We start from the raw sequence: 26,556 nt of genomic DNA, 5'->3' as shown, positions 1-26,556 counted from the left end.
GCCAGTCATGTGAGTAAGCCATCCTGGAAATTGATTCTCTGATCCCTGTTGAGTGTCTCAGCTGACCTGAGTGAAGCAAAGATAAATCACCCCCCCACCCCAAACTGGGATCCACTCAAATAGAAAATCATAAATTGAATAATTGTTTTAGTCCACTAGAATTTGAGATATTTAGTCACATAGTAATAAAAACTGGGACAGAGGACATTAGCAATGGAGGCAGCCTCTAGGGATTTTGAAGCAGTACTCACAAATGAAAATCTGTAAACAGAAGGAAACAAGAGTTTTCATGGGAAGAGAGTTGAGAAGTGGCGTTAAGATTTTCTAAAATGAACTGAGGTGATGGTGCACGGGTGCATTGGTGAAGGAAACTCTTAAGTTTAAAAAGGAACAATGATGTAAAAAAATAAAAAAAATTGATATTAATAAATAAAGATTTTCTAAAATGACAGTATGATATTACTAATGATAAGTAAAAAGATAATTCTGGAGATTGAATGATTTACTTTTAGAAAAATAAAGGCAAATCCAAATATACACACACACACACACACACATATTATAATGTTAGTCTGTTTGACTTGCATTCTGATATACTTTCTGGATCAGGAGGGAAATGTTTATAATTATAATTTAGCACACAGGGATATGCACAAAATATTATGGATATATAATGGAAGGAATAACTAATTCTACCAGGGAAACCAGGGGAAGCTTGACAGAGAAAGTGATATTTGAGCTATCCCAGAGATGAATATGAGTTTTCCAGACCAATTTAAAGAACAAACAATGGACTGGCAGAAAAATATTTTCAATTTATATGACAGTCAAAGGGTTATGAACCTTCATATTGATAATATAAATAACCAATAAAAGAAAAGAAAAGTAGATAATTCCCAGAAGAGAAGCAAATTGCCAATAAACATGTGAAAAAATGCTTGGCATCAATAATGGCCGAGAATTGCAACTAAATAATAAAGAGAAGCCATTATTTGCCTAGTATACCATTAAAAATTCAAAATATTGATAATGTTCAATCACTGTGAGACTAAAGAAAGGGGGTATTTTCATTTTTGAGTGCTGTCTAAAGATCCCTGAGGCTGCCTTCATTGCTGTTGCCCCTGTTGCAGTTATTTATTGCTGGGTGATGATGCCTCAAATTCTAGTGGTCTAAACTGTGCTGTTGAAAAGTTTGAAGTGACATAATCATTTTGGAAACTGGCAAGCATTAAAATGTAAAATGTTGACATTTTGTGACTTAGGAATCCCTCTTCTGGGAATATAATTTTGGAATGAAAGCAATAAGGATAGAGATATGAAGATGCTTTTGTTATGACATGGATTATCTTTTCACATAGTTTAAATAGAATAATCAGAAACAAAACAATTTCTAACTATAGGGGAATAAATTTATTAGCAGATTGTTTATGTTTCTTTCACACTATGGAAGATTATGCTTGCCCCGGGCAGCTTGTTGTTACATAGATAATCTTTTAGGTTTCTAATCAGTATTGGTTGGTATTTATCACCAAATGCATTCCTTTGTGAAGCCTGGGTCAAAAGTCAGGATCACAACAAGCATTATTTGAAATCATAATCTTGTAGCTATAAGCTATTCATTATTTAGATAATCCTGCTTTAAAATATAAGTCTTCAAGCAAAATTTTTCATAGAAAATAGAATCTGTTCATCACAAGTTATGACAAAAAGGGTCTTGTTCTGAGATTTAGATGGACAGGACAGAACTCTGACAGTTCAAGAAATGTAAATGAGCAGTAGCAGAGATAAGATGGGAGCACAGGATTACTTACCCCCCTCCCAATCTTCAACAGTGGTGAATTAGACTAGATGTTAGAATTAAAATATGTCTTTGCATTCTATCCAGAAGGCATCCAGACTTCTGCCTTAGAAAAGACAAAGTATGACTTAAACGTCACTGAGCATGAGGGATTTTATTTTGTTTTGTTTGCTTGTTTTAAGTCCACTATGATTCCTGCCAGATTAGCCTTGGGACAGGTACATCTTTTCTAAATTACAGACTTTTTCTTATATATACTATAATGTATTAAACTATAAAAGTCAAGAGATTTTCAAATTACCTGACTTTTCTCATATCATGACCAGTTCATCTAGCTCTTGGTCCTCAGGGGACTAATGCAAACATCTAAACTTTATCTATGTTTAATCCTGTCCCCCAAATTATCTGTATTCTCCGTCTCGCTTCTCCCAGGTATTTGAGGTTCAGGGACCCAAGTTACATTAGAATTTTTGTCTTTTTTTTTTTTGATTGCATTAAAATTGAGTACTAGGTGTCATTCCTGGGAAGATGAAATAAATGCCCTCCAGCCTGTCTCCATTAAATGAACCTGTAAATCATGGCAGAATGCACATATGCTGAGATGCTCTAAAGTAAGGACAATAGTAGATTAGGGAAAGAGATCAAAATGCCAAATTCTACAAATACAGTCACTTTTTGTTTTTTCCCTCTTCAATATTATTATTGTTGGATTCACAGGCCAGTTGACATCTGAAGTACATACCAGATATGGACAGAAAAATCTTCTCTCAGGTATGAGCAGAGAAAAGATGACTTTGCGTGGATCAGAACCGGGGAAAATGCCCTGATTTTGTTTTCCTGTTCTTTCCGCCCCAACCCAGGCACTCCCCCAAAGACTGTGATGGTAGAGGTGGAGGCAGCCAGGCAGATGCCTAAACCTCAAAGAGAAGGGAACCTGTCTTGCAGAGGAAGTATGGTCCTCCTTACAGTGAATTCACTCGCTTCCTCCCCTCTCCCCATTCTCACCATTGCTTGGTCCTATAGACACCATGGTGACAGTGCCAGACAGTAAGGAAGCCTAAGTCCCTGGTTTCTGGCTACAGGGTCCATCAGAAGCTTAGTGAGGACAAGAAAGGGGTTTACCTTTCGGCTTTGTAAGGGTACTCTCTGATTTTTTTTAAAAGAAAGCTTAATTTCTCTCTCAGTAGACATAACCACAAGTTCTCAAATTCAGCTTCATGAGGCATGTTTTTACTTTAAATTTCAACTCAAAACATTTCCCAAGATTTTACATAATTGGAACTAGAGGAACCCAAACCACCAAGGCTATTGCTGATGGCTCTCTGAGAGCCCGAGTTTCTTTGGTTCAGTGATCCCAGAGGTGATTAAACTTTTATTAATATGTTAGAAAGAGAACACTGTGCTTGTATGTTACATTTCTAGAATAGCAATACATAGAAATATATAATGCAAACCACAAATATAATGCAAATCCCTATGCAATTCAAAAATTTTTAATTACCACATTTCAAATTTAGAGTATTAAATAATTGTTAAAGGATAAATGTCTCAAATCAATAATCTAAGGTTTGCATTAAAAACTAGAAAAATAAGAGCAAATTAAAACCAAAGCAGGCAAAATGAAGAAAAAGTAAAAAGCAGAAATCAAAGAAACTGTGAACACAAAAACAATAGATATCAGCAGTTCTTTGAAATGATCAATAAAATTGATAAATCTCTAGACAGACTTAGAAAGTAAAAAAATAAAAGAAAAAATTATTTGCATTAAACATGAAAGAAGGAACATCACAATAAACCACACTAACATGAAAAGTATAATATGGGAATGCTATGAACACCTCTATATACATAAATTCAACAACTTAGATGAAATGAACTAATTCTTTGAAAGCCACATATTAACAAACCTCACCAAGTACAAAAGGTAAAAAGAACAAGTTAAATTATTTTAATAATACTCTTAATATATCCTAATATCTAAATTATTGTTATTATAAAAGCTGTTAATGAGTTATTTTAAATTTTTGAATTAAGTTTTCCATATTTTATGTATAAGTTACACATATAGCACATGCAATTTGAACTGATCACATTTCAAAAGACTAGTGTTCATCAAATTGGACAGTACAGATAAAAAGATTAAAAAAGTGTAAATCTTCCTGAAATAGAATGGTTTATTTATTTTATAGCTCAGGATAAGTTGGCTTATAAACTAAGCCAATTCATATAGGACCTAAAAAGGAAATTTATAAGATGAGGTTCCTTTCAGGGACAAGAAAATCAGGCCAAATTCTTTCTAATAGCAATTATTTGAAAAGTGATTAATAAAAAAAGTATTTTTAGACACTATCATAGGAGTAGAATTTTCCTAGTATAATGTTTTTTAAAATATATGCATGTGTAATTGTATGAGCATAAATTTGGTGACTATTATAACTGGTTTTACTTGAGAATGTAATTTCTTTTAAAAAATAATTTATCTGAACATTTTGAAACAACATAAAGGAAATCTTATATTAATCCAGTTTGAAAGGCTGACAATGAAGGCAGCAATTTAATGGCGAATTGTCTGCAAATTCTGGAAGCATTATTGCACATATCATTAATGACTTTATGTGTAATTAATTGTTGTTCATTGTTCATCCATTGCTCAAATACTGCTCAGTGGACTTCTTATGGTTATATTGCTTTAATAGTGATAATAACGTGGAAATCAAATGCATTTTGGATCCTAAAAATAGCTAAAAGGATTCTACTAATATGCCTTGGTTAATTTTGCTTAATGTTGGTTAACAGATCATTAAAAATTATATATATTGGTAATTGAGTGATGGATATTAGCATGCTTGTAAAAATTGTACTAAATTAAAAATTTTTATTTCTTAATGCATTTACAGATATTTCATATATGACTAGTTTTCCTTTATGGTTGTGGATGATGGCCTAAATTCTCAATAATAAACAACAGGGGAGGCAAAAATTTCTGAAAAGATTGCATCTCTAATAACTTGAGAGTCCACCTACTTATTGTCAGTTAATGCTTTGAGCTTGGAGGAGAGAAAACCATCATCTGTATATTGTTACTTTTAAAAATGAAGTAAAGACTCAAATCTTTGGTATAGCCTGCTTTCCAGAACTAAAAAGTGTTAGAAAGACAAGGAATTATGCATTCTGGTCTTTTTTTTTTCCTTCTAGAACAAGAAAGTATTCTATGTTACCTGAGATATAGCTGCTGGTCAGCAGAAAAGTAAACACAGGAATACCAAACAACTTTTTCAATCCTGAAAGTCCCACCCTGACTAGTTTATTAGTCACTATGAGAGATTTCTATCAATAGATTAGGTCTGTACTTCTACAACAACAACAAAAAAAAACCTACTTAAACTTGCCAATAAGATTTCACTATAGTTACCAGAATTTTCATTGTTAACTTAAGGACCTGATACATAGATTTAGGACATCCTCTGTGATCAACTTAGAATTGGGTGCACAGCAAGCTGTGGGTATGAGGCTTTATAAACTAGAGAGACATCCTTCCTCCTGACAAGCTTACAAAAGTAATAATGGTTACTGTTCATTGACCATCTATTATTTGCCAGTCGTCACGCTAGATACATTAGATATTTAATTCTCACATGTCCTGCGTGAGGTAGGAAATAGTCATACTTAACAGATAACTAAACAAGTTTAGTAGTAGCTATTGACCAATTCCATAATGACATGCCACAATATGTTACCGCCACTTCAACTTAAACAGGAAGAATTATATTCAAAATATAGCCTTTGTCTGGTAATATGTAGAAGACAATTTACAAAGTGCTGATAGATGGTTCATGCAAGAGTCATCAAGCCAAGATGAGAGTATTTATTTGGATCTCAAAGGAAGTGATGGTTAAGGATTGTGAGTTCTAGCCTGACTGGCATCAGAATCACCTGGGAGCTTCAAGACTACACAAGATTCAAATACCCAGACCCTAGACCTCAAGAGTCAAGGAAAGCTTAGAACACATGTATGTTTTTAAAAGTTTTTGCAGTAATTCTGATGCACAGTGAGGAATAAGCATTTCTGATCCAAACCAGAAGAAATAAGTACCATTAAACAACCACATTGCAGGACTTGAACAGAGGTGCCAAAATGGAATTGGAAAAGGGGACTTGGATGTTTAGAGGCAAAAATATTCAGGATCACGTTACACTGGTGTGGGAAAAGGGAATTTCAAAACAGAAGTGTTGAATAGTGTTGGAAGCAGTGGTGTGTTTAGGAAGCTGCCTTAGATTTGACAGTGAGGAAATTATTATTTGCTCTCTAAAACTTTTTTGAAATGCTCCACATTTATACTATTGCCCTCACTCTCTTCTGAGTTCTGTTTTCTAGTCTGTCTACTTCTATAGTATCTGTTTCACAGGGAAATTGTTCTATGCTACATTTTTGTCTTCTTCAGACTGTGAACATATTTCTATCCCTAGCGACTCACTTTGTGCTTAGATTGCATGTTCAATCAATGTTTGTATAATGAATGAATAAATGAAGCATGGGGTACATATACCCTATTGCATAATTACAGAAACCATTCATCTCTGTGTAGTAAAAAAAAAAATGCCAAAAGAAATCTGGGTTAAGAAATGAAATAGCAATGATTTAACTGGTATTCACATATCTTGTCCTTCTTGCTCACAATAGGTCTGAGGGTTTTAAGAAGACTCAATTATTAATGTACAGAACATTTGAGCTCCTCAGAGAACATGGTGGAACTGATAAATTATTAATAGTATTAGTTTTTCTGATTTGTGTCATTATTCTTCTTTTATCTGAGCTTAAGGATGAGTTTCCAAGTGAATTATTTATATCCTCATTTTGGAAGGCCAAGTCTTTCTCCTCTAGGAAGCTTTTCCCAAGATCTGGCCCCACTGTAGGTCCATTTTTCTCCATTTGTTTCCACTGGGCTTCTCCATCAGCACCTCATTATATTAGTACATTCTCACACTCAAAATTGGTATTTGGCCAAGTATAACCTATATAGTGTGTTTAAAGGGTAGTTTATGAATATTTACACAAGAATCATCTTGGGTACCTATTGAAAGGACTCTATCTAGACTCTTACAAATCAATACTCTGTGTTGATAAGGCAAGGGCATTCTGCACTGGCACCTACAATGCCAATGCACTCTTCTTCATCAATTAGTGCTGCTTTTAAGAGTGTTGCTTTGCCTCTTACAAGGGTTTTGGAGCTTAAATCATAAGCATAGATATAACATGTAATATAGAATAAACAACTTATAATAAACTTTTGCTGAGTGTTTATAATGTATCAACTGCTTTTTAAAATTTATTTAAAAAATTTTAGATTTAAGATTTATTTAATATCAAATATTAGCATTATATATACTTGACATTAAAAATACATGAGTGTTTTAAATGGATTAGTTTATTTAATCCTTAAAATAATCATGCAAGTTAATTATCTGAGTGGCAATGTACCTTAACAGCATGGAAGCTCTGCCTACCTGGATGTGAGTCCCAGTGTTGCTGATTAGGTGTGTAACTCTGGGAAAGTTACTTACATTCTATCTGTCTCCATTTCCTATTATTATCCTGGGGATAATAATATAGCCAATATCATAAGGTGTGTTTGAGGGCTCAATGAGTTTAAATATTTAAAGACATTCGATCAGGCTTCACAAATAGTGAGTGTTGAATGATTGTTAGCTATTATTATTTTCAATCTCCATTTTACAAATGAGGAGACTAATGTACACCCAAGTCATTTGCCATTCATCTAGGAAGCAGTGGCTCCAGAAACAGGGGTGTGTCTCTGTGCTCTACCTATATTAGGACTCTGGTCACCTCCAACCATTAGCTCATCTATAAAGACCCACTCATTCAGGATGGCTGTTAGGTTGGGATGAGTCACTTTCCATCTGACTAAAAAGAATCACACAAGGATTTCTTCTTAATGTTACGGTTGTGGATCTTAAGGATCATCAGGGACGACACTGCAGTAGCATCAGGATGGCTGTCTCTGCCAGACTGTTGATAGATTCACCGTGTGCTGTTTTCCCACTCCAATGAGATGTAACAGGCATCTTTGGCCTTCGGAAATTTTTAATATTTAATAATATAGTGGAAAATGACCCTGGTAAATCCATGAAGCAATTACATAACAGTGAAACCACAACGTCAAGGCATCAATGATTGATTAAGTTCCCAGATGAAAGATGTTGATAGCAAAAGTACTATAGGAAAGTTCAGGGAAAAAGGGAAATTTATTTAGTTGGAGTGGTTTCAAGGAAAAGGTGGAATTTAAGGTCAACCTTGAAATGTGGGACTGTGGGAGTCTGTGGTATAAGAAGAAAAGTTTCTGGGACAGGGAAGAAAGTGAACTCTCCAAGTCAGAAGGAGCTTTCTCTTTGCTCTCCTTTGGCTCATCCTGTGAACCAATATTAGGTTAATGCTCCTATTTCTTTATCCTTCTGTTTGCTACAAAAACTTACCAAGGTTGTAGCTTTCTTTCATCAAGTCTTAGGGAATGTGTCATTCTCTTTATTGTTGTTTGTATTTTTATTCAAGCATGGTAGAGTTCAAGTTTTCCAGTAAAACACACAAAGGCATTCTTGATAAGCCTCCAGGGCCCTGTTTTTTTCAGTTACATGAAAGACCACAGAACTCAGCGAGAAAGGTAATAAAATCCAAACAAATCCAAGAGTAGAGTTAACTCCCTCAGACAACAGAAACCACCATTAATCATCAAATCCATGCACCTGTAGATTATTTTGAGTTACATTATTTGCTTCATTTCACAGAGCAGACATAGAAGTCATTTATATGCAAATACCTGAGAAAGAAAAATTAAGAAAACACATTTATAAAAAGTAATGTTCTAGTGTTTAAGGGATACTTAAAATCTGTTTTTAAAATATCCTATCTTTTATTGGACCAGTACAAAAGAGCTCTTTTTGAACCATGATTATTTTGCAGTAGATTGAGAAAAAGAAAATATCTGATTTTATTTACATTTAAATTATGAAATAAAAAGGTTGTAACTTTGAAAGATAAAGGTTGTAACTTTGGAAGGTAAAAGTTGTTCTGGCATTTCCATGATGAGCAGATTTTTATGATTCTTTAATAAATGGCTCTTGTTTGAAAAATGACAACAAAATCTTATCTTTTAATCCAAATTGACTGATTCAATATAGTGGCAGAATTTTCCAAGTTAAGTTTTTCTTAATTTTGTCTCTTTCTGTCATTACTTATTGTGCTGACATTTCCCACTGACAACAAAGCCAACTAATATTTTACTAACTTGATTTTGGCACAAGAATCTCTGAAAGTTAAAGAGTTGACACAAAAACACAAAAATTCTTAATTGAATGAAGGCTGTGAGCTAGTTTTTAGTTAGAGGCTATTTCCTCTCAGGACAGCTGTGGCCCTAGAGATTTTCATTAGCCCATTATCTGCAGCATCTATTTCAAACTGGAAGTCAGCCAGATATCTCGTTCTGTTATTTGTGTGCCAGTTTGGATTACAGGGAGACTGTACGAAAGGGCAGGGTAACTTCATCAAAGAGGCATGTGCAGTAAGGGTTCATAGCCACAATTAGGTGGTGGCATGTTTGTTTCTCTTGCATCAGAAATATATTTAAACCCCAAAGCCATTTGTTTCCATAAAGCATGTATAAACTGAAAACTAAATTAAATGAATATGGTTTCAGGAGGGTATGTGACCTATGTTGATAGTGAAATAAACACATAGAATGCCTTTAAAAGGAAGAATGTAATTTCCAAAGCATTTATTATCTTACCATTGTCTTACATCTTGATTGTGGTTAATAATGATGATGATGCTAATGGTTGCTAACTTTTTTTTTAAGATTTATTTATTTATGCATACAAGAACTGGGGCACAGGCAGAAGGTGTGGGGGGTGAGAGGATTCACCAGAGACAGAATCAAGAACAGAACAGGCAGAATGACTGAAAATACACTGCTGAGGAGAGCAGTGGGCGAGTCAGGAGAGATCTTCTGCGCCATGTGGGTATCTCCCTGGCCGGGGATTGAACTCGTGCTGCAGTAGCTAGGGATAGCTTCATAGGTTGCGTCTTAACCCCTTGTGCCACCAGCGAGGCCCGGTTGCTAACTTTTATGGAAGATTGAATGGTGATCAGGCACTCTGCTAAGTACTTTACATACATCATCTCATTTTGTCAATTAGAACAATATTCTGAGGGAAGCACACTTAATTCACTTTCTCCATGTGAAAACTTGAGACTGGAAAATCATATATTAAGTGGCAAAGCCTACTGATATTGTGGGTTTGGTGACATTTAGAGGATGCTCTAACCCTCATATTCCCATGTTCTTCCCATCCAGGCAGTTTCTTTTCTTTTCTTTTTTTTTTTCTTTTTTTCCTTTTAAATTATTTTTTTAATTTTATACATTTTTTACATCATTTTTCATTTTTGCACAATGTATGCATTTTCATCTTGGTTATAATCCCCATATAATTCCCATCCACCTTGTTTTGATCCTACTCCCTCCTCCACCCATCAGCAATCAAAAAAGATAAACACATGCAATTTGCAGCAACATAGATGAAACTGGAAGGGATCATGCTGAGCGAAATAAGCCAGAAAGAAAAAGACAAATACTGGATGGTCTCACTCATAGCAGGAATTTAGAAAACCTAAATAAGGGACCAGGAAAAAAATCTAATTATAATAAAGTAAAAATCAAAATCAACAAGCAACTATAAACCAGGCTGTTTCTGATGCCAAAAATTCACCTTTAGAGAATCATTCTTTCAAATAATAAATTGTTCTTCATTTAAATATAAATATCAGGGCCTCCCTGGTGGCACAAGGGGTTAAGCACCACACTGTGAAGCAATCCACAGCCTCTGCAGCATGAGTTCGAACCCCTGCTGACTAGAGAGAAATCCACATGGCAAATCAAACCTCTCCTGTCTTGCCCGCTGCTCCCCTCAGCAGTATATTTCAGTCAGTCTGCCTGTTCTGTTTCCCACTCTGTCTCTGGTGAGTCCTCTCACCCCCCTCATCTCTGGCCTGTACCCCCGCGCTTGTATGCATAAATAAATAAATCTTTAAAAAAAATAAATATAAATATCGGAGCAAACACCTTTATATCCTGCTACCTGTTGCCAATGGAGCCCACTCTCCTGTGTCCTACTTCTCTTGGCCCTAAAAGCTTTCTGTACCTTGAATGAAATCTAACCTGTATGATTTTCAAAAGCAAATGAATGCCTTAAATTAAAAAAAAAAAATCTTTACTAATGGAATCATTGATATTAGCATGTGAAGTAGCATGTGAAAAACAATAGCACGTGAAAAACAATTTATTGTGAATGTGACTTTTATTCCCCTCACACCCTTGAAATCACACCACATATTTGCTTATCTAGTCCATCAATTGTGGTTAACACCTGTTGCCATCAGGAAGTATTGTGGCCTGTAAAAACAGAACAAGCATTTCATGTCACACACTGGTGATGCTGAAATATTTCCATAAAATATCAATATAATAGCTAGGATAGAAGATTTATATAGCCTATAGATGTGTTTCAGAGACCACTTACATATGTATTGTTTCATTTTTGCTTACATAATAAGGGCCAGTGTGGTATGAACTTCATATAGGTGAGGAATCTGAATCTCAGAGAAGGTTGATGTTTTGCTCAGTTGATCATTGGCTGAGCTGAGATTCCAACTCTGATGAAAATCGTTAATAATCTTTCTACTATGTTTTCTGGGGACTCCTGGCACAAGTTGAGCACTTAAATCTCATGCTGTCAAGAAGTATACACCCAATTGCACAAAATATGCTGTCATATCATAGTCAATAATGATGCTGCTTTCGTCCCCAATTGTAGATATTTAGGTCACCTATTGATGGTGGGCTGGGTTAACCCAGAGGATCGTTGTGACATCTGGTGGGACATGTCACATACAACATACAGAGCTAAGGACAAATAGGGAAAATTATACTTTTGTATTTTAGTTCAGAAGCTCCTTATATGATTAAGTAGGTGAACAAAGTACACCTTCCTATTGAAATGCTTTCTAGGGTAATTTTTGTATTCTCAACCATAGTACAAATCAGAAAGTCTTTTCCTAATGAACACAAAAGTTATTTGCCTATGTCTCATCTATTTCAAGTTTTCCTATCACTGTGAAATGCATGAAGAACTATACTGATGTGTCTGAATTATGTTAATTGAACTCTTTAATTCAAAATTATTATTTTTAAGTCCTGCAGAATTTTATGTTTTTAAAGTTATCTCTGTGCTTTACAAAGTCACATTATATGCATCAGCATGGTATTTTTTTGTTTGCTTACAACTTATAAAAGCAGCAATTAGAGTAACTGCTTGCAATTAGGTAAATGAAACACAAAGATCATATTTAAAGGTAGGAGATGAAAAGATTTTTTGTGATGATCATTATAATTCTCATGATCAGTTTTTTATTTCAAGTATCCTAAGTTGCCTTCATTTTAATGGTTCATATTTCTATGAACTAGATGCTCTACCTGATTCCCAGTCTATTACAGATAGGCTGTTCAGTGTCAGGAAAACATATGCAGGATATGCCACATATATTTGCTCTTTTAGAAAATTGCTATTCAGGGGACCATTTAATGCTCCACTGAAGAGAAAATCCATAATCCTTTTTGCGCGCTGCATGGCAGTTGTGATGGTATAATGTCCATAAAATATGCTATGCTCAAAACCAGCGATTTCAAACTTACACTTAAAAAGACATAGTACATTTTTCAAGTATCACAGAATAGCCTTGGTTTCCTATTCTTTTGGAACCCAAAGGGAAAGTAGTGCCTTTTAGCATCTCTTTAAATAACCAGCTTATGATGTTGGCCAGAGTGTATTTTTCTCAGATCTAATTCCAAAATACTTTCTTGAGTTTAATGACTAACCAAGTGGGAGAGGAAAACTTAAATTAAGCTGGCCTTGACCAAGTCCTGAGGCAAGCCATTTTTCATGGATTGCTCATCTTAGAAGCTCCATATCTCATTGTCAACACAAAGTCTGCTTACACTGTAAACTGGGCATTCCATTTTTTTTTTGTTTAATAACTAACTTTACAAAAAATACCCAACGTGTTATCTTGCTACTGTCAATTAATCTGTGTGCTTTATTTGGTGGCTGCTCTGAGATGTCTTCATGGTGAAAATGGACTTCTTTTAATATCTGAAAATATGTCTTTTTCCAAAGTAGGGACAGAAATGATTTTTTTCTTTAGATTTTGAAATTTTTTTTGTACCTCACACAGTATCTATTTTTTTGTGATATTTTATGTAACCCAGTTGTGCCTTTCTTTACATTTAAACTTATGCCATTCTTTACATTTACATTAAAGATACAAGGTACCAAGGGGAAGGGAGAGATTTATTATGCCCTGAAGTAGATGACAAAGCCTGAGGGGCCAAAGAAAGGAACAGAGATTTACGAGGTGGGCACCTTGTGTGTTTAATTCCCAATGGACCCAAGGAGAAGGTCCATATAAAACATAATTTCTCCCAAATTTAAATATAAATAGGAATTCGAAACTCATTTGTAAGGTGGGTCTCTCTAGTTTACGATTATGCAGTTTTTTAGCAGTTAGCACCGTCAAAAGATGAAACTACACTTAATAGTTAATGAAAACAGGTCCCAACTTAGAATTGAACAATACAAAGATGCCTGTAATTAATTCCTGCTCTCAAGAAGTTTGTAGGAAGATAGTCATTTTTTTTTGCAGCTTATGAAATCCTTTACTTAGACTTACTAATTGTTGACATTGTTGCAGATTGCATCTTTATTAGCAATTTCTCCCTCCTCCTTATGTATTACTGTGCATATTACTTTCTCTTTTAGGAAGGAAGGACAAAGTATTAAAAAGTAGGTTTTAGGCATGAAAGAATGGCCATTTAAACAAGTAAGTCAATAAGTTTGGAGGGATTTCAGCAGAAACCTATTGAAAATATAGGGACAAAGAAAGTTTTAGGAGGGAACCAGGAATGTCTTTATAAAAGATTATTTTCCAGGTATATAGCTTTCAGTAAGAGAGCCTGGGTAATAGGAAAAGCATGTATCCAGTGCCCCAGGAGTGACACAGCACGGAGCATGGGAGAGCAGTAAGTAGTTTTGCATGACTGGACTATAATATAGGGAGAAGATTGGGAAGGTTCATGAGAAAGACACCATGGACAGGTGAAAAGTGGCCAGATTATGGAGGACCAGGATCCCATGAAAGGAGCTTTGTCTTATCTTATAATTTTGAATAATCACTGACAAGTTAAGGCAGTGGAGAGATCTTAATTGTGCATTGTTTTTGGAACTTTGTAGAGAAAATGCCATAAGTTAAAAAAACAACTGTAGAGGAGAATATTCAGGCACCCTAAGCCTGAGGGTTGAGATATTTTGGGAACTGGTAGGCTCTTAAAAATCTGAATACTCGGGCCTCCCCGGTGGCGCAGTGGTTAAGCGCTGGGTTGCGAGGCTGCCCGCAGCCTCTGCAGTGCCGGTTCGATCCCCGACTGCTCCCCGGCCACCAGAGTAGGGTCCCACATGGCGCACAGAGCTCTCCTGCCGCCCTCTGCTCCCCTCAGCAGTGTACTTCGGTCCTTCTGCCTGCTCTTCTCCCTGCTCTGGCTCTGGTGAATTCTCTCACCCTCCCACGCTTCTGACTGTACCCAGTGCTTGTATAAATAAATAAATAAATCTTTAAAAAAAAAATCTGAATACTCACCCATGAATAGATGTCCCATTTGCCACTCCCAGAAGAGTGGACATGTGGAAATGTGCTTCCATGACATGGTTGTTTCAGAATCAAGTGAGTAAGTTTTCTTTTTTGTTTGTTTTTTATTCCTTTTAAGAAACAGAGAGTGCCAGTTGTTGTCTCACTTAAAATCTATTGAGTCAGAATTCTGTACGGTGGGACTGGGAATCTGCGAGTTCCAAAATCTCACCAGGCTAGGACCGGTGTAATGAGTTTACTACCTGAGGTTCAGGATCCATGAACTGTGAAGGGAGTATAGGGAATTTCAGCTGCAGATATCTTTCTAAAGGGCTAAAAACTGGTCAGTGCTGAGGAGAATTCTACCAATCATGCGGGAATACATTTGTCCATGAGCCTGCATTGTTCAAACCACCATGTCATATGTGTCTGCATCCTGAGAAAGTATTGTAGTCAAGCAGATGGTAGGAACTGCACAAAGAAATGACAAATGAATGAGCATTATTTAACGCTAAAATCAGCAAAGGAGATGGCTGGCAGAATGACTGTGGTGAAAACACTCTGAAAATGCCAGTTTATTAAAATAAATGATAAAGCTATCCTAAAGCACAGGTATTTACTCAGACATTTCAAAAATTCTGTTTGTTTTTTAAATCAATACTTGACCATTTTGATAAAACATCTGCTCTAAAGAAGATAATGAAATATAGGAGGTGACATTAGTCACCTTGTGAACACTGCCATGCTGAAACTTATGGGCTAAACTAAGCAAATGTGCTCCTTTCCTACTCCTTTCAAATCAATTATCATCATTATGTGATTGTGACAGATAAGCTAAATGATGATATGTGAATGGAATAATGGTAGTTTATCCAGACATATATTAAATAATGGAGATAGGAAAAATCATTTAAAACTAAACGTGACACTTGACAGTCATCCATAATATTTATTTTAAAATGTTTTGAAATAAACTTTATGAAATATTTTATCCTCTTGGTAAAAGAAATTATCACTGCATTATCATTAGTTGACATTTCGTTATAGATGTCAAAACTAAAGCTCTTGTTAGACATTAAATTTTTTAAGTGTTATTTCTGACCCTCACCTACTTAAAGTAAAATAATCTTAATTCAGATATAGTGGATATGGAGAAAAGAACTGCTCTATAGAAAGCTGACTGTTCATACTGTTCAAAAATCATATTCCAAACATTCATTTTAAAATAGCTAAATAAGCATAGTTATCAGATGCTGCTCTTTTGTTAACCTCAGGTCAAAAGCAGAGGTTATTTTAAGATTTTATTTTATTTTTTAAGTACTTTTCCCCCACTCTTACATCATTGTTATTTTTGGGACAGTATTTGATTACTCCACCCGGTGTAGTGCCTGTAATTCTCCTACCACCACAGCATGCGGTGAACTGTCACCACAGTCCCTTGTGCTCTTCCTTCCCTTGTTTTGACCCCTCTCCCTCCACCTCCCTTCTGTATGCCTCAGGTCTGTAGTTTGCCTGCAAGTTTTGCCTTTTACCTGACCCTTTGTTTGGCTTCCCTATATTCCATCTATAAGTGAAACCGTCCAATACCTATCTTTCTCTTTCTGACTTATTTCGCTTAGCATAATCTGCTTCAGCCGCTTCCATGTTGCCTAAATGGCACAAGTTTATCTTTTTTGATCACTGAGTAGTATTCTGTTGTGTATATATACCACATCTTCTTGATCCATTCATCTGTTTGGGGGCATTTGATTGTTTCCATATTTTGGTTGTTGTAAATAGTTCTGCAATAGTTATAGGAGTGCAGAGTTCCTTTCAAGTTAGTGTTTTTGTGTCCTTTGGCTAGATTCCTACAAGTGGAATCACTGGATCATAGGTACATCTATTTTTAGTGTTTTGAGGAACCTCCACACAGCTTTAGTATTATCCATCTCCTTGGCCTATGTGATACAATTAATAGCTTTCATACAAAAAATAGTAATTTCACAATAGGGAATTAGTGCCAAGTTTAAAGACAAAATGAGCCATTGAAATTTTTTCTGAAAGGGCAATTCTTATAAAAATATATTCTAACATATAAGTTCCTTGAAAGGGGGTCACTGTTATTCAGACTTAGATTAAAATATCTTATATTTGAACTTTTATCAATTCTGAAATTGTTATTGCAGGCTGTAGTGATTGGTATGTCTTGTAGTCACTTCAAATCAGAAATAACTTTTTGTTTCCTATTAGGGATATCAGATCATTTGGTTTATTCCTACAAACCTATATGTGTTCTCTATCTAGTGGGCTTATAAATACCTAACAATACAAGTAAGAAGATACTCAAAAACATAATTAAAACAGTAGTATTTATTGAATGTTTATGATATACCAGGTACTGTGCTAAGAACTTCCATGGATTGCTTCACTTAATCTTCACAAAATCTTATAAAGTGGTTGTTCTTATTCTTTCCATTTTATAATAGGCTAGAAAAAGTAACTTCTAAAAAGCACAGAGTAGAAGTGGAGACAGAATGTGTGCTCCAGTTTCTGTATCTTAATCATTGGCTGCATGATACATACCATGCACTACAAAGGGAGCATCGTTATTATTTTGTCACATAGCCACTCAAGGCAAATTCTTCTCCACACTACAATGTGTATGATTTTTTTTCATCAGAAAAGATCATCTTTACATATGAAAGACAGGACATTAACTCAAAATATCCTTATAAGCAAATTTTGTTTCATCTTTGTGAAAACAAAAATTTTAAATTACATCAAGAAATGTTAAAAACAGGTGAAAAATATCAGGGTAATTCAATCCAGAGGAAAGCACTGAGAAAAAAAAGAACCACATTTTCTTTTTCCAGATTGGCTAAATGCATCAATCAGACTATCTGAGTAATCTCTCAGCTGTTCAAATACTTCATAGCTATGTGATTCTACAGGAAGACTATTACTATCAAGTACTCTGTTGTGAGATGTATTATTTTGATGTGTTTATGCTTCCTGAGAGCCTCACCCTATCCATTGTAGTTCCTTTCTGGTGTCAACTTTTTTGCATCAAATTCTGGAATGACTTATGTCCTCTGGGCTCTGTTAATCACATTGTTTCTGTTTTAGTTTCCCAAGTATTCCTGATTTTTCAGGTGCTTTACTAAGCTTAGCACATCCCTCCCCTCTTTAAATCTACTCCCTCAAACTTTTCAGTACAAACCCTGTGATCTTTTCCCCACTTTTAGTGGCTCTCCTCTTTACCTTCCAGAAATGGTGCAACCATGACATTGGAAAGGCAGATCAGCAACCTTTTTTTTTTTTTTTTGGTGAAAGGTCAGATGATAAATATTTTAAACTTTGTAGGTTTTTAATTCTTCAAACTCCACTGTTGTAGTGTTAAAGCAGAGAATAGATGAACATATAGGCTGCGTTCTAATAAAAATGTATTTCTGGTATTAAAATTTTATTTTTGCATAATTTCAATGTGTGATGAAAGTGTTTTTTAAATTTTTTTGAACCACTTAATATAAATGTAAAGTGTAAAAACAAACATAAACCATTTTTATCTTGTAGACTATATAGATGACAGGCTGTATTTGACTAAGGGTCATAGTTTGTTAATCCCTATTTCAGACCATTATATCCTAATTACGTGCATGTATATGTATGCATGTGTATATGTAGGTATGCATATGTAGAACTATGTAAGTATAAATGGTGGTTATCTCTGAATAGTGAATTATAAATTAAATAAAGAAATGTTAATTTTTTTAAATTTTTGTGTTTCCCCATTTTTAATATGAAATTATTTTCAAAATAAAATAAAAAATAACTAACTCTAATAATTGGTATAATAATGGAAAGCACTTTTAAAGGGGCCAAACATTCCAGACCCAAGAGATGAGGGAGAGCAAAAGCTTGCTGAAAAGTCAACCCCCGAACTGTGTCTTGAAGAGTTATTAAGCCATAGGTCACAGGCAAGAAAGGAGAGCATTCTAGGCTGAGACTTGGTGTTTAGGCTGTGGGAAAGTCAGGGAATTACTAGAACTTTATAAGGCTGGAGACTAGTGTCAGCAAGTAAACAGTGTATAATTAGAACGGGCTTCAAACACCAAGAGTCTTACTAACTTACTTGCACTTTGAATTTTATTTTAAAATCAATAGGAAACCATTGAAAGATTTATGAGTTGCTGAGTGACATATCCTATTTATGACATAGAAAGCATGCATAGCATCAGGGCAGAGAATGTATTGAGTAAGAACTAGCCTGAAGGCAGGAGGGTAAGTTTGGAGGTTCTTGTAGAAATTCAGGTAAGAGGTGATGAGAGACTAAACCCAAGGTAGAATTGAGAAAGAAGCCACTTTCAATTATATGTAGGAAGTTGACTCAGTGGGGTTTGTGACTTATTACATATTGGAATTGAAGGAGATGTGGAGGACAGAAAAGTGAATATGTGGTCTTCCATGTTTTTATTCCTGAAAGACAGGTGAGTTGAAGACTTGATGGAGAAGATGACATGATCATTTTTAGTTTGATTTTAAGGTTAGTTGTTAGGTGTTTGGATGAAGATTTTCCTGTACAGTTAGGAAAACAGGAAAAAATTACAGGCAGAGTGGTTGTTGATTTACAGTGTTGAGCAGTTGTTCTTTTTCTTTTTCTCATCAATCCTCTCTCATGAATTATATAAAAACACAATCTAATCAATACTAGTGATTCATTAGGTTAGTCCATTCAAAATTTGGCATAATGTACCCTTTCCCCTTAAGATTACATCAAAATTTCTGGAAGAAGTTGAATATAAATTGAAAAAGCTCACAAATGATTTTGATATAATACTCTCAACCCTATCCCTGTTACCTCCTTGTTGAGTGAGAAGAAAAGAGCAAGGATCATGGTCTCCTAAAACACACAGATATTTTAAAAACTGACATAGAAAGAATCCTGTAAAAGAGAATTAAACACAAAAGAAAAATAAGATGGTACTAGATACCTGTGAAAGGAAAGAAAAAATTTTATTGGAGCACATAACAGCATTAATCACAAAGAAGTGGAGAATGAAGATTGTTGGCACTGACACATGTGAGTTGTTGTGGACCTACACAAGAATATTTCATAGGATGGTGGGATGGAAGCCATTCAATAGTGAGATGAGAAATGGATCAGCATTAAGAAAAATCTGAAACATCAAAGAAAGGAAAACAATACAAAAAATAGCTAGATGTCCATATCCACAATCTTTCATCTTTACAATCTATACCATTATATTAATTGTTTGAAAAGTTCTTGCTAAGTGGCTGCCAAAATGACGTTTTCCCCCTTTTCAGTGTGTTTTCAGATACAAATCTATTTTTTTTCCCAAAGATTTATTTATTTATACAAGCACTGGGTACAGAGAGAAGTGCACGAGGTTAAGAGAATTAACCAGAGCCAGAGAGGGGAGCAGAACAAGCAGAAGGACAAAAAAAACACTGCTGAGGGGAGCAGCGGGCGCGGCAGGAGAGGTCTGCATGCCATGTGGGACCCTCCCCGGCGGCCAGGGATCGAACCAGCCAGCCCAGCGCTCAACCGCTTCTCCACTGGGGAGGCCCACAAATCTATTCTTTTTCTAAAGTACCATTGGTTTACAACACTGTATGAGTTTGAGAAGTACAGCTTCATACATTCATAAATGTATATACCACACCACTCCCACCATGTAAAGGTCTAATTGCCATTTCACCATTATACACTTGACCCCACCACCCATCCCCACATTCCCTTCCCTTTGGGTAATAACTTTTTTTTTAATCAGTGTATAAGAGTTTGTTTCTTTATAGTCAATATATATGTGAAATTATATAGAATTTGTCTTGTTAACTTATTTTGCTTAATATAATTATCTTGGGCCTCCCCTGGTGGCACAGCAGTTGAGCGCTGGGCTGCGAGGCTGCCCACAGCCTCTGCAGCACTGGTTCATTCCCCTGCCACCGGGGATATATAAAATTATCTCAGGGTACATCCATGTTGTTGAAAATGGCAAAATTTCATCTTTTTTAATAACTGAGTAATATTCCATTTTGTGTATATACCATATCTTTTTCATTAAATCATTCCTTGATGGGCACTTAGGTATTTCCATATCTTGGTCATTATGAATAGTGCTGCAGTGAACCTGGGGCTGCATTGTGAATTTTTGAGTTAATATTTTTGTATTCATTGTAAAGACACCTAGAAGTAGAAGTCCTGGATCATGTGGATGCTCTACTTTTAATTACTTGAGGAACTGCCATACTGTTTTTCATAGGGGCTGCACCACTTTACATTACCCCAATAATGTAAGAGGGTCTCTTTTTCTCTACTCACTGACCAACACTTGTTGTTTCTTACATTTTTAATATAGGCTATTCTCACAGGTGTGAGATGACATCTCACTGCAGTTTTGATTACATCATACACATAAATTAATTTGGAATGGATTAAAGATTTGAATGTATAGCCTGAAGCTGTAAAATACTTGGAAGAAAACATAGGTGATAGGCTTCTTGACATTAGTTTTAGAGATGTCTTTTGGGACTCTTACTTTGATGGGAAACAAAAGCAAAAATCAGATATGGGATACATTAAACTAAAATAATGAGGAAACTACCATAAAAATAAAAAGGCAGGGGCCTCCCGGTGGCGCAGCGGTTGAGCGCTGGGTTGCGAAGCTGACCGCGGCCTCTGCGGCGCCGGTTCGATCCCCGGCTGCTCCCTGGCCACCGGTGGAGGGTCCCACATGGCGCGCAGACCTCTCCTGCCACCCGCTGCTCCCCTCAGCAGTGTACTTCGGTCCTTCTGCCTGCTCTGCTCCCCGCTCTGGCTCTGGTGAATTCTCTCACCCTCCCGCGCTTCTGACTGCACCCAGTGCATGTACAAACAAACAAATAAATAAATAAAATAAAAATACATGCCCCTTTTAAAAAAAAATAAACAAAAAGACAAACTACTGAGTGGGGAAGATAATTTATCTTTTTATCTAATGGTTGTTGATCATCTTCGACCTGGAAGAGCTGTTTCCCTCCATTTAGACTCTTGTCTAAATGTGTCCATTTAGACATTTCTATGGTCAACAGCATCAAGAGAGGCAATTTCAGAAAATGGGGTGAAGGTGGGAACAACATCAGGCTCACTTCATGTTTTCAAAATTATATCCTCAAGATTGTCTGCTTTTAATTTCCATAGTATATAAGTCTTACAAAATTCCAAAAGAACTCTGCAGGTCTAAATAAGAAGTGAGAGATAGAAGACTTGCCCAGTGATGTGGTCAATATGAGGTGTGGCAGTCTGGGAAATAGGAGGCAAATTTAGCTTAGTCTAAAAAAATTTTTTTTTCTGCCAATCCTTAAAGCAGAATATCTGCTAGCTTTTTTGGAGACAATCCCAAGCGCAACTTGTACCAAATTAAATCCAGAGGGTTCTGCAAGAACGTTCTGGCCTTGGGACACAGTAAGTAGAGCATTTTTGTGGTTCATGTTGGAGGTCATGGGAGAGTCCCAAAGAACATTTGTAGCCAGAAATATAGTCCTTCTAACTTCTTTTCCCCAAAATCTCTGCATCACAGATCTATAAAGTGTCGCTAAGTGAGAAAATAACAGTATTAAGAGCAACTATTTCATAGGTGTTAAACAAGGCTAAAAAAATACTTCTAATGATAAACACATTAGATATAGAAGTAGCCAACTATCAGAATTATCTTATCATTTCATGTCAACCCTGAGACACATCAATGAAAGGTTAAGAGTTTCCTTGCTTTGCTCTACAGTGAATTCACTGCCTGTTATTTCTTATTCTCCCTTGTATCTCTGTCATGGAATTAGCAAATTTTCCTACTCAGTTCTTACTAGAGTCTTGTCATATGAATGAGATATCTTAGTATTCAAACTCCTAGTGTAATTCTTTTCTTCTCCTTGTATTTCTTTTTTTTTTAATTTTTATATTCCCCATACAATTGCAACCCCCCGATTTTGACCCCAAATCCCTCCTTTCCTCACTCCCCACCCCCCAAAGTGTGTCTCTGGTTCATAGTTGTTTGTTGATTTTGATTTTTTTCTTAGTTATTCTTTTTCCTGGTCCCTTATTTAGTTCTCCTTGTATTTCTTAAGTCAACACCTATGATAAGTAGAAATTGAGATCAAGTTATTCCATTTTAATAACAAAATGTGTAAAGTGAAAAATAGATTATACAAAATTAACCAGCCCCCAAGATAATCGAAATCTTGTCTCATGAGAAGGAAATGCCCAGATATTATGTTTTCAAATAGCTAGGTAAAAAATTATAGACATGTGATGTAACTCTCATGGCAATTTAGGCAGATTATGTATCTGGTTTAGCCTAGACACCAGAGAACAAAGCTGGCACATATTCAGTGGATGTCTCTGAAGAGCTCATTGGCATTTTCAACCCAATCTGTCTGAGACTTTTTTGAATTAGCAATGAAATATCAGGCAATGGTCTAGTTTTCTTAAATTTTGCATTTTATTTTCTTTATTAAATATGAGGAACTTTGGCTGTAGAAGTTATAACACACAATTTCATATTTGTGAATATATCTGAAAATACTAGGATAATAAAAGAACCCTGGCAGAGTGGCTCCCAGTAACAGATTTATTTTTCACTCACATTGCAAGTTAGCATGATGGTAGTTTCAGTTCAGTTTTCCATGTTTTCTTTATTTCAGGATCTAGACTGAAGAAGAAACCCTTTCTATGAAAACATAGGGAAATCACTCATTGGTTCAAGCAAATGATCCCTTTGGATTTTTGTTTTATTAATCATTTTCTATAATTTAGACTTCAATGTTTAAATAATTTTTTTGTTTGAAGACAAAATTATCTAATGTTATGAATTTTATCTAAGCATACAGTTAGCTGTGTATGTCAGGTTTTTAACATTTACATTAAACTTCCCAAGCATATTAATAATTATTTAGAATATGCAGTAACTTTTACTGGTTTTCTTCTCACACTTTTTTTTTTTTTCAGTTTCTCTCCTAATGTGTTCTACCTTTCTTCATTTTTGAAATTGTGAGGACAACACAGTATTCTATACCTGTGGGAATGTAGACATGTACTTTTTTTTTTTTAGATTTATTTGTTTATGGATACAAGAGCTGGGGTACAAGCCAGAGATCCAGGGGGTGAGAGGATCCACCAGAGACAGAGTGGGGAACAGAACAGGCAGACCAACTGAAACACACTGCTGAAGGGCGTGGCGGGCGAGACAGGAGAGGTCTGCTTCGTCATGTGGGTTTCTCTCTGGCGGGCCGGGGATCGAACTTGTGCTGCAGAGGCTGCAGATTGCTTCACAGTGCGGTGCTTAACCCCTTGCGCCACCAGGGAGGCCCGGTAGACATGTGCTTTTGATAAATTTATACATTGAGCAGTGTTTAAATGTGAATGCCTTTAGCCTGACCGTGCTCCCTAGTTTGCCACAATCATCATTGCTCCCACCTGCCTGCTTGATATCTCTGCCTGCATAGCAGTTTGTGTTTATAAAATCTCTCCTATACCTTTCTAGACCACATATACTTCCAAATATCCAAAATATGATCTTGTATTCTTACAGTGAGTGACGTGATGCTTTTCTTTCCTTAGGCTTTGGAAAACCAGGTATGGGAACTCTTGCAGGAAGCAGATAAGACAGCTGAAGAGAATAAAGATCAGAGTCAGGTCTACGATGCCATGGCCGACACCCTGGGTGAAGCATGGGAAGCCTTGGTCTCCACACTTGAAGGAAGGAGGGTGCTCCTTAGGTTGACCTCTGAATTTTTTGAAAATGCCTTGCAGGTTTGTGTTTTCTTTTGTTTTTTGACTCTCATTTCCACATCAGTGCAAATGGATAGCACTCTTGAAAATATTTTATTTCCACAAATAGACATACCAATCAGTTAAAAAAATGGCAAAATAACTGATATCTGTATTGACACATATATAATGCATTTAGTGTTTGATTATCATATTTTATGGAGGTCTTTACAAAAATTAAGTATAGTTAATTGAAATTATGTAAAATATTAAATAAAAATGGAATCTTGCATCTGTAAGTCTAGGTATTTTCCTCTTTGGAAAGTTTCCTCTTTGGAAGTTTTAAAACATCACTAAATCAAAAATTACCCCCAGTTTATAGGGGGTTTATAATTAGAAAATGTTGGCCTAGAGTGTTCTTGTTGGCTGAAAGTTAAAAGATTATTTTTGCTGCTTAGAAAATGCAGTTGCAGAATATTCCATAGAATATTTGACTTGTAAGCATAACATTTTATAGAGTACTTACCCAAGGCATTCAGTTCGGATTCCATAGATTGAGGTTATTAAAATAAAGGCAGGAAAAAGTTCTGAGCATAAAAAGAAATCCTGTGATTTTCTTGAGGTTCTCGATTTCAAAATGTGAGCCTCAAAGAATATTGTCAAAAAGGTGTTACAGTTGATATAAGATAGTTATTGGAAACTTTACTTTTAACTTCTCTGTCAAGTAGCAGTACATTCATTTTGATGTGAGAGCAATGCTTCATTATGATAAAGCAATAGCTTTGAAAAATATGACATTTTCAAACTGAAAATTCAAGACTTAAATCTAGAATAATGAAGGAAAGAAGATTAGCAATAGAACATAAAAATTGATGTAAACAATCTCATGCATCATGCAGACAAAAGTGAAAAGAAGCAAAAACCTCATTGTAGCTTTCAAGTTTCCCACAATTCAAATTCTGAAGTCCAACTCACAATTTATTTAATCATCTTGGGAAGAAGTTCCATATGTAGTTTTCTTTCCTGAAGAGAAATAAACCATGTTAAATACACCTACAGGCATCAAGTTATAAATATATCCGATTCAACCCTTCTTAGTAAGTGGGAGACAGGCATCAACTGTCCTTAAAATAGAACTTGTTTGAAGATAGGAAGTTATTTTATTTCGAACATTAGACCCAATATTTGTTTCTCACTTGGACATAGCGCTAAAGCTAACTGGTTTTCTCAGTGATGAGAAATTACTTTCAGATAGAATTAAATAAATGGATATAGTAACTCAATAATAATTTAACCAAGGACTCTGATTCTTAGTGAAAAGACAATTGTTTCTTATATCAATCATCCTGCCCAGTTTTATAGGCCATTTCGTACTAAGATGAATTCAAACTCCTACATAATTTTTTCTGCCCCATCTGTGCCAAAGCAATTTTCATTAATGATTAAAAACAAAGATGAAGGTGAAATTAAGAATAGGCTCTTTGATAAGTGTCCCCCATTACCACTTCTGTCTTGTATAAGCTGCAGAGAGAAGAAAAATGGGGAAAAGAAAATATTCATAAGAGTTAATAGAACTAAGGGGAGCTTTTTTTAAAAAAAGATTTATTTTTTATTTATGCATGCAAGAACTGGGGTATAGGCCAGAGGTGAGGGTAGTAAGAGGAATCACCAGAGACAGAGTGGGGAGCAGAACAGATGGACTGACTGAAATATACTGCTGAGGGGAGCAAAAGGAGAGAGGAGAGGTCTGCTGTGCCATGTGGGTTAACTCCCTGGCCAGGGATCGAACTTGTGCTGCAGTGGCTGTGGATAGCTTGATAGTGCTGACTTTAACCCCTGTGCCACCAGGTAGTCCTAAGGAAGCTTTTTATGTTTAAAACATCCTTAAAATCAGTTGCTAGAAATGGAATGAATTAGGGATATAAATGATGGGCGGACAGGGTCCCCTTATTGAACTATCCATATACAGGAATTCCTTAGAAATATAATAGGGGCCTCCCCAGTGGCGCAGCGGTTGAGCACTGGGTTGCGAAGCTGCCCGCAGCCTCTGCAGCGCCGGTTCGATCCCCGGCTATTTTTCGATCTCCGGCTATTCCCCGGCCACCAGAGGAGGGTCCCACATGGCGCGCAGACCTCTCCTGCTGCCCACTGCTCCCCTCAGCAGTGCACTTCGGTCCTTCTGCCTGCTCTGCTCCCTGCTCTGGCTCTGGTGAATTCTCTCACCCTCCCAAGCTTCTGACTGTACCCAGTGCTTGTATGTATAAATAAATC

At 35.9% G+C, this 26,556-nt stretch overlaps 1 protein-coding gene across 1 annotated transcript in view; it reads left to right on the top strand.

The window, feature by feature from the left end:
* Positions 1-26,556, top strand: part of CCDC141 (coiled-coil domain containing 141) — a gene marked incomplete at both ends in the record, with an annotated part of 197,454 nt that overhangs the window by 10,593 nt on the left and 160,305 nt on the right. Inside the window, one exon of the mRNA XM_084258924.1 lies at positions 24,136-24,327. Within this exon, the coding sequence (XP_084115050.1) occupies positions 24,136-24,327 (192 nt within the window). The remainder of the gene's footprint in view (positions 1-24,135; positions 24,328-26,556) is intronic.

The sequence above is a fragment of the Talpa europaea genome, assembly GCF_964194135.1.
Source record: "Talpa europaea genome assembly, chromosome: 1".
NCBI lineage: Eukaryota > Metazoa > Chordata > Mammalia > Eulipotyphla > Talpidae > Talpa > Talpa europaea.
This window is presented reverse-complemented; position numbering and strand designations above follow the sequence as displayed.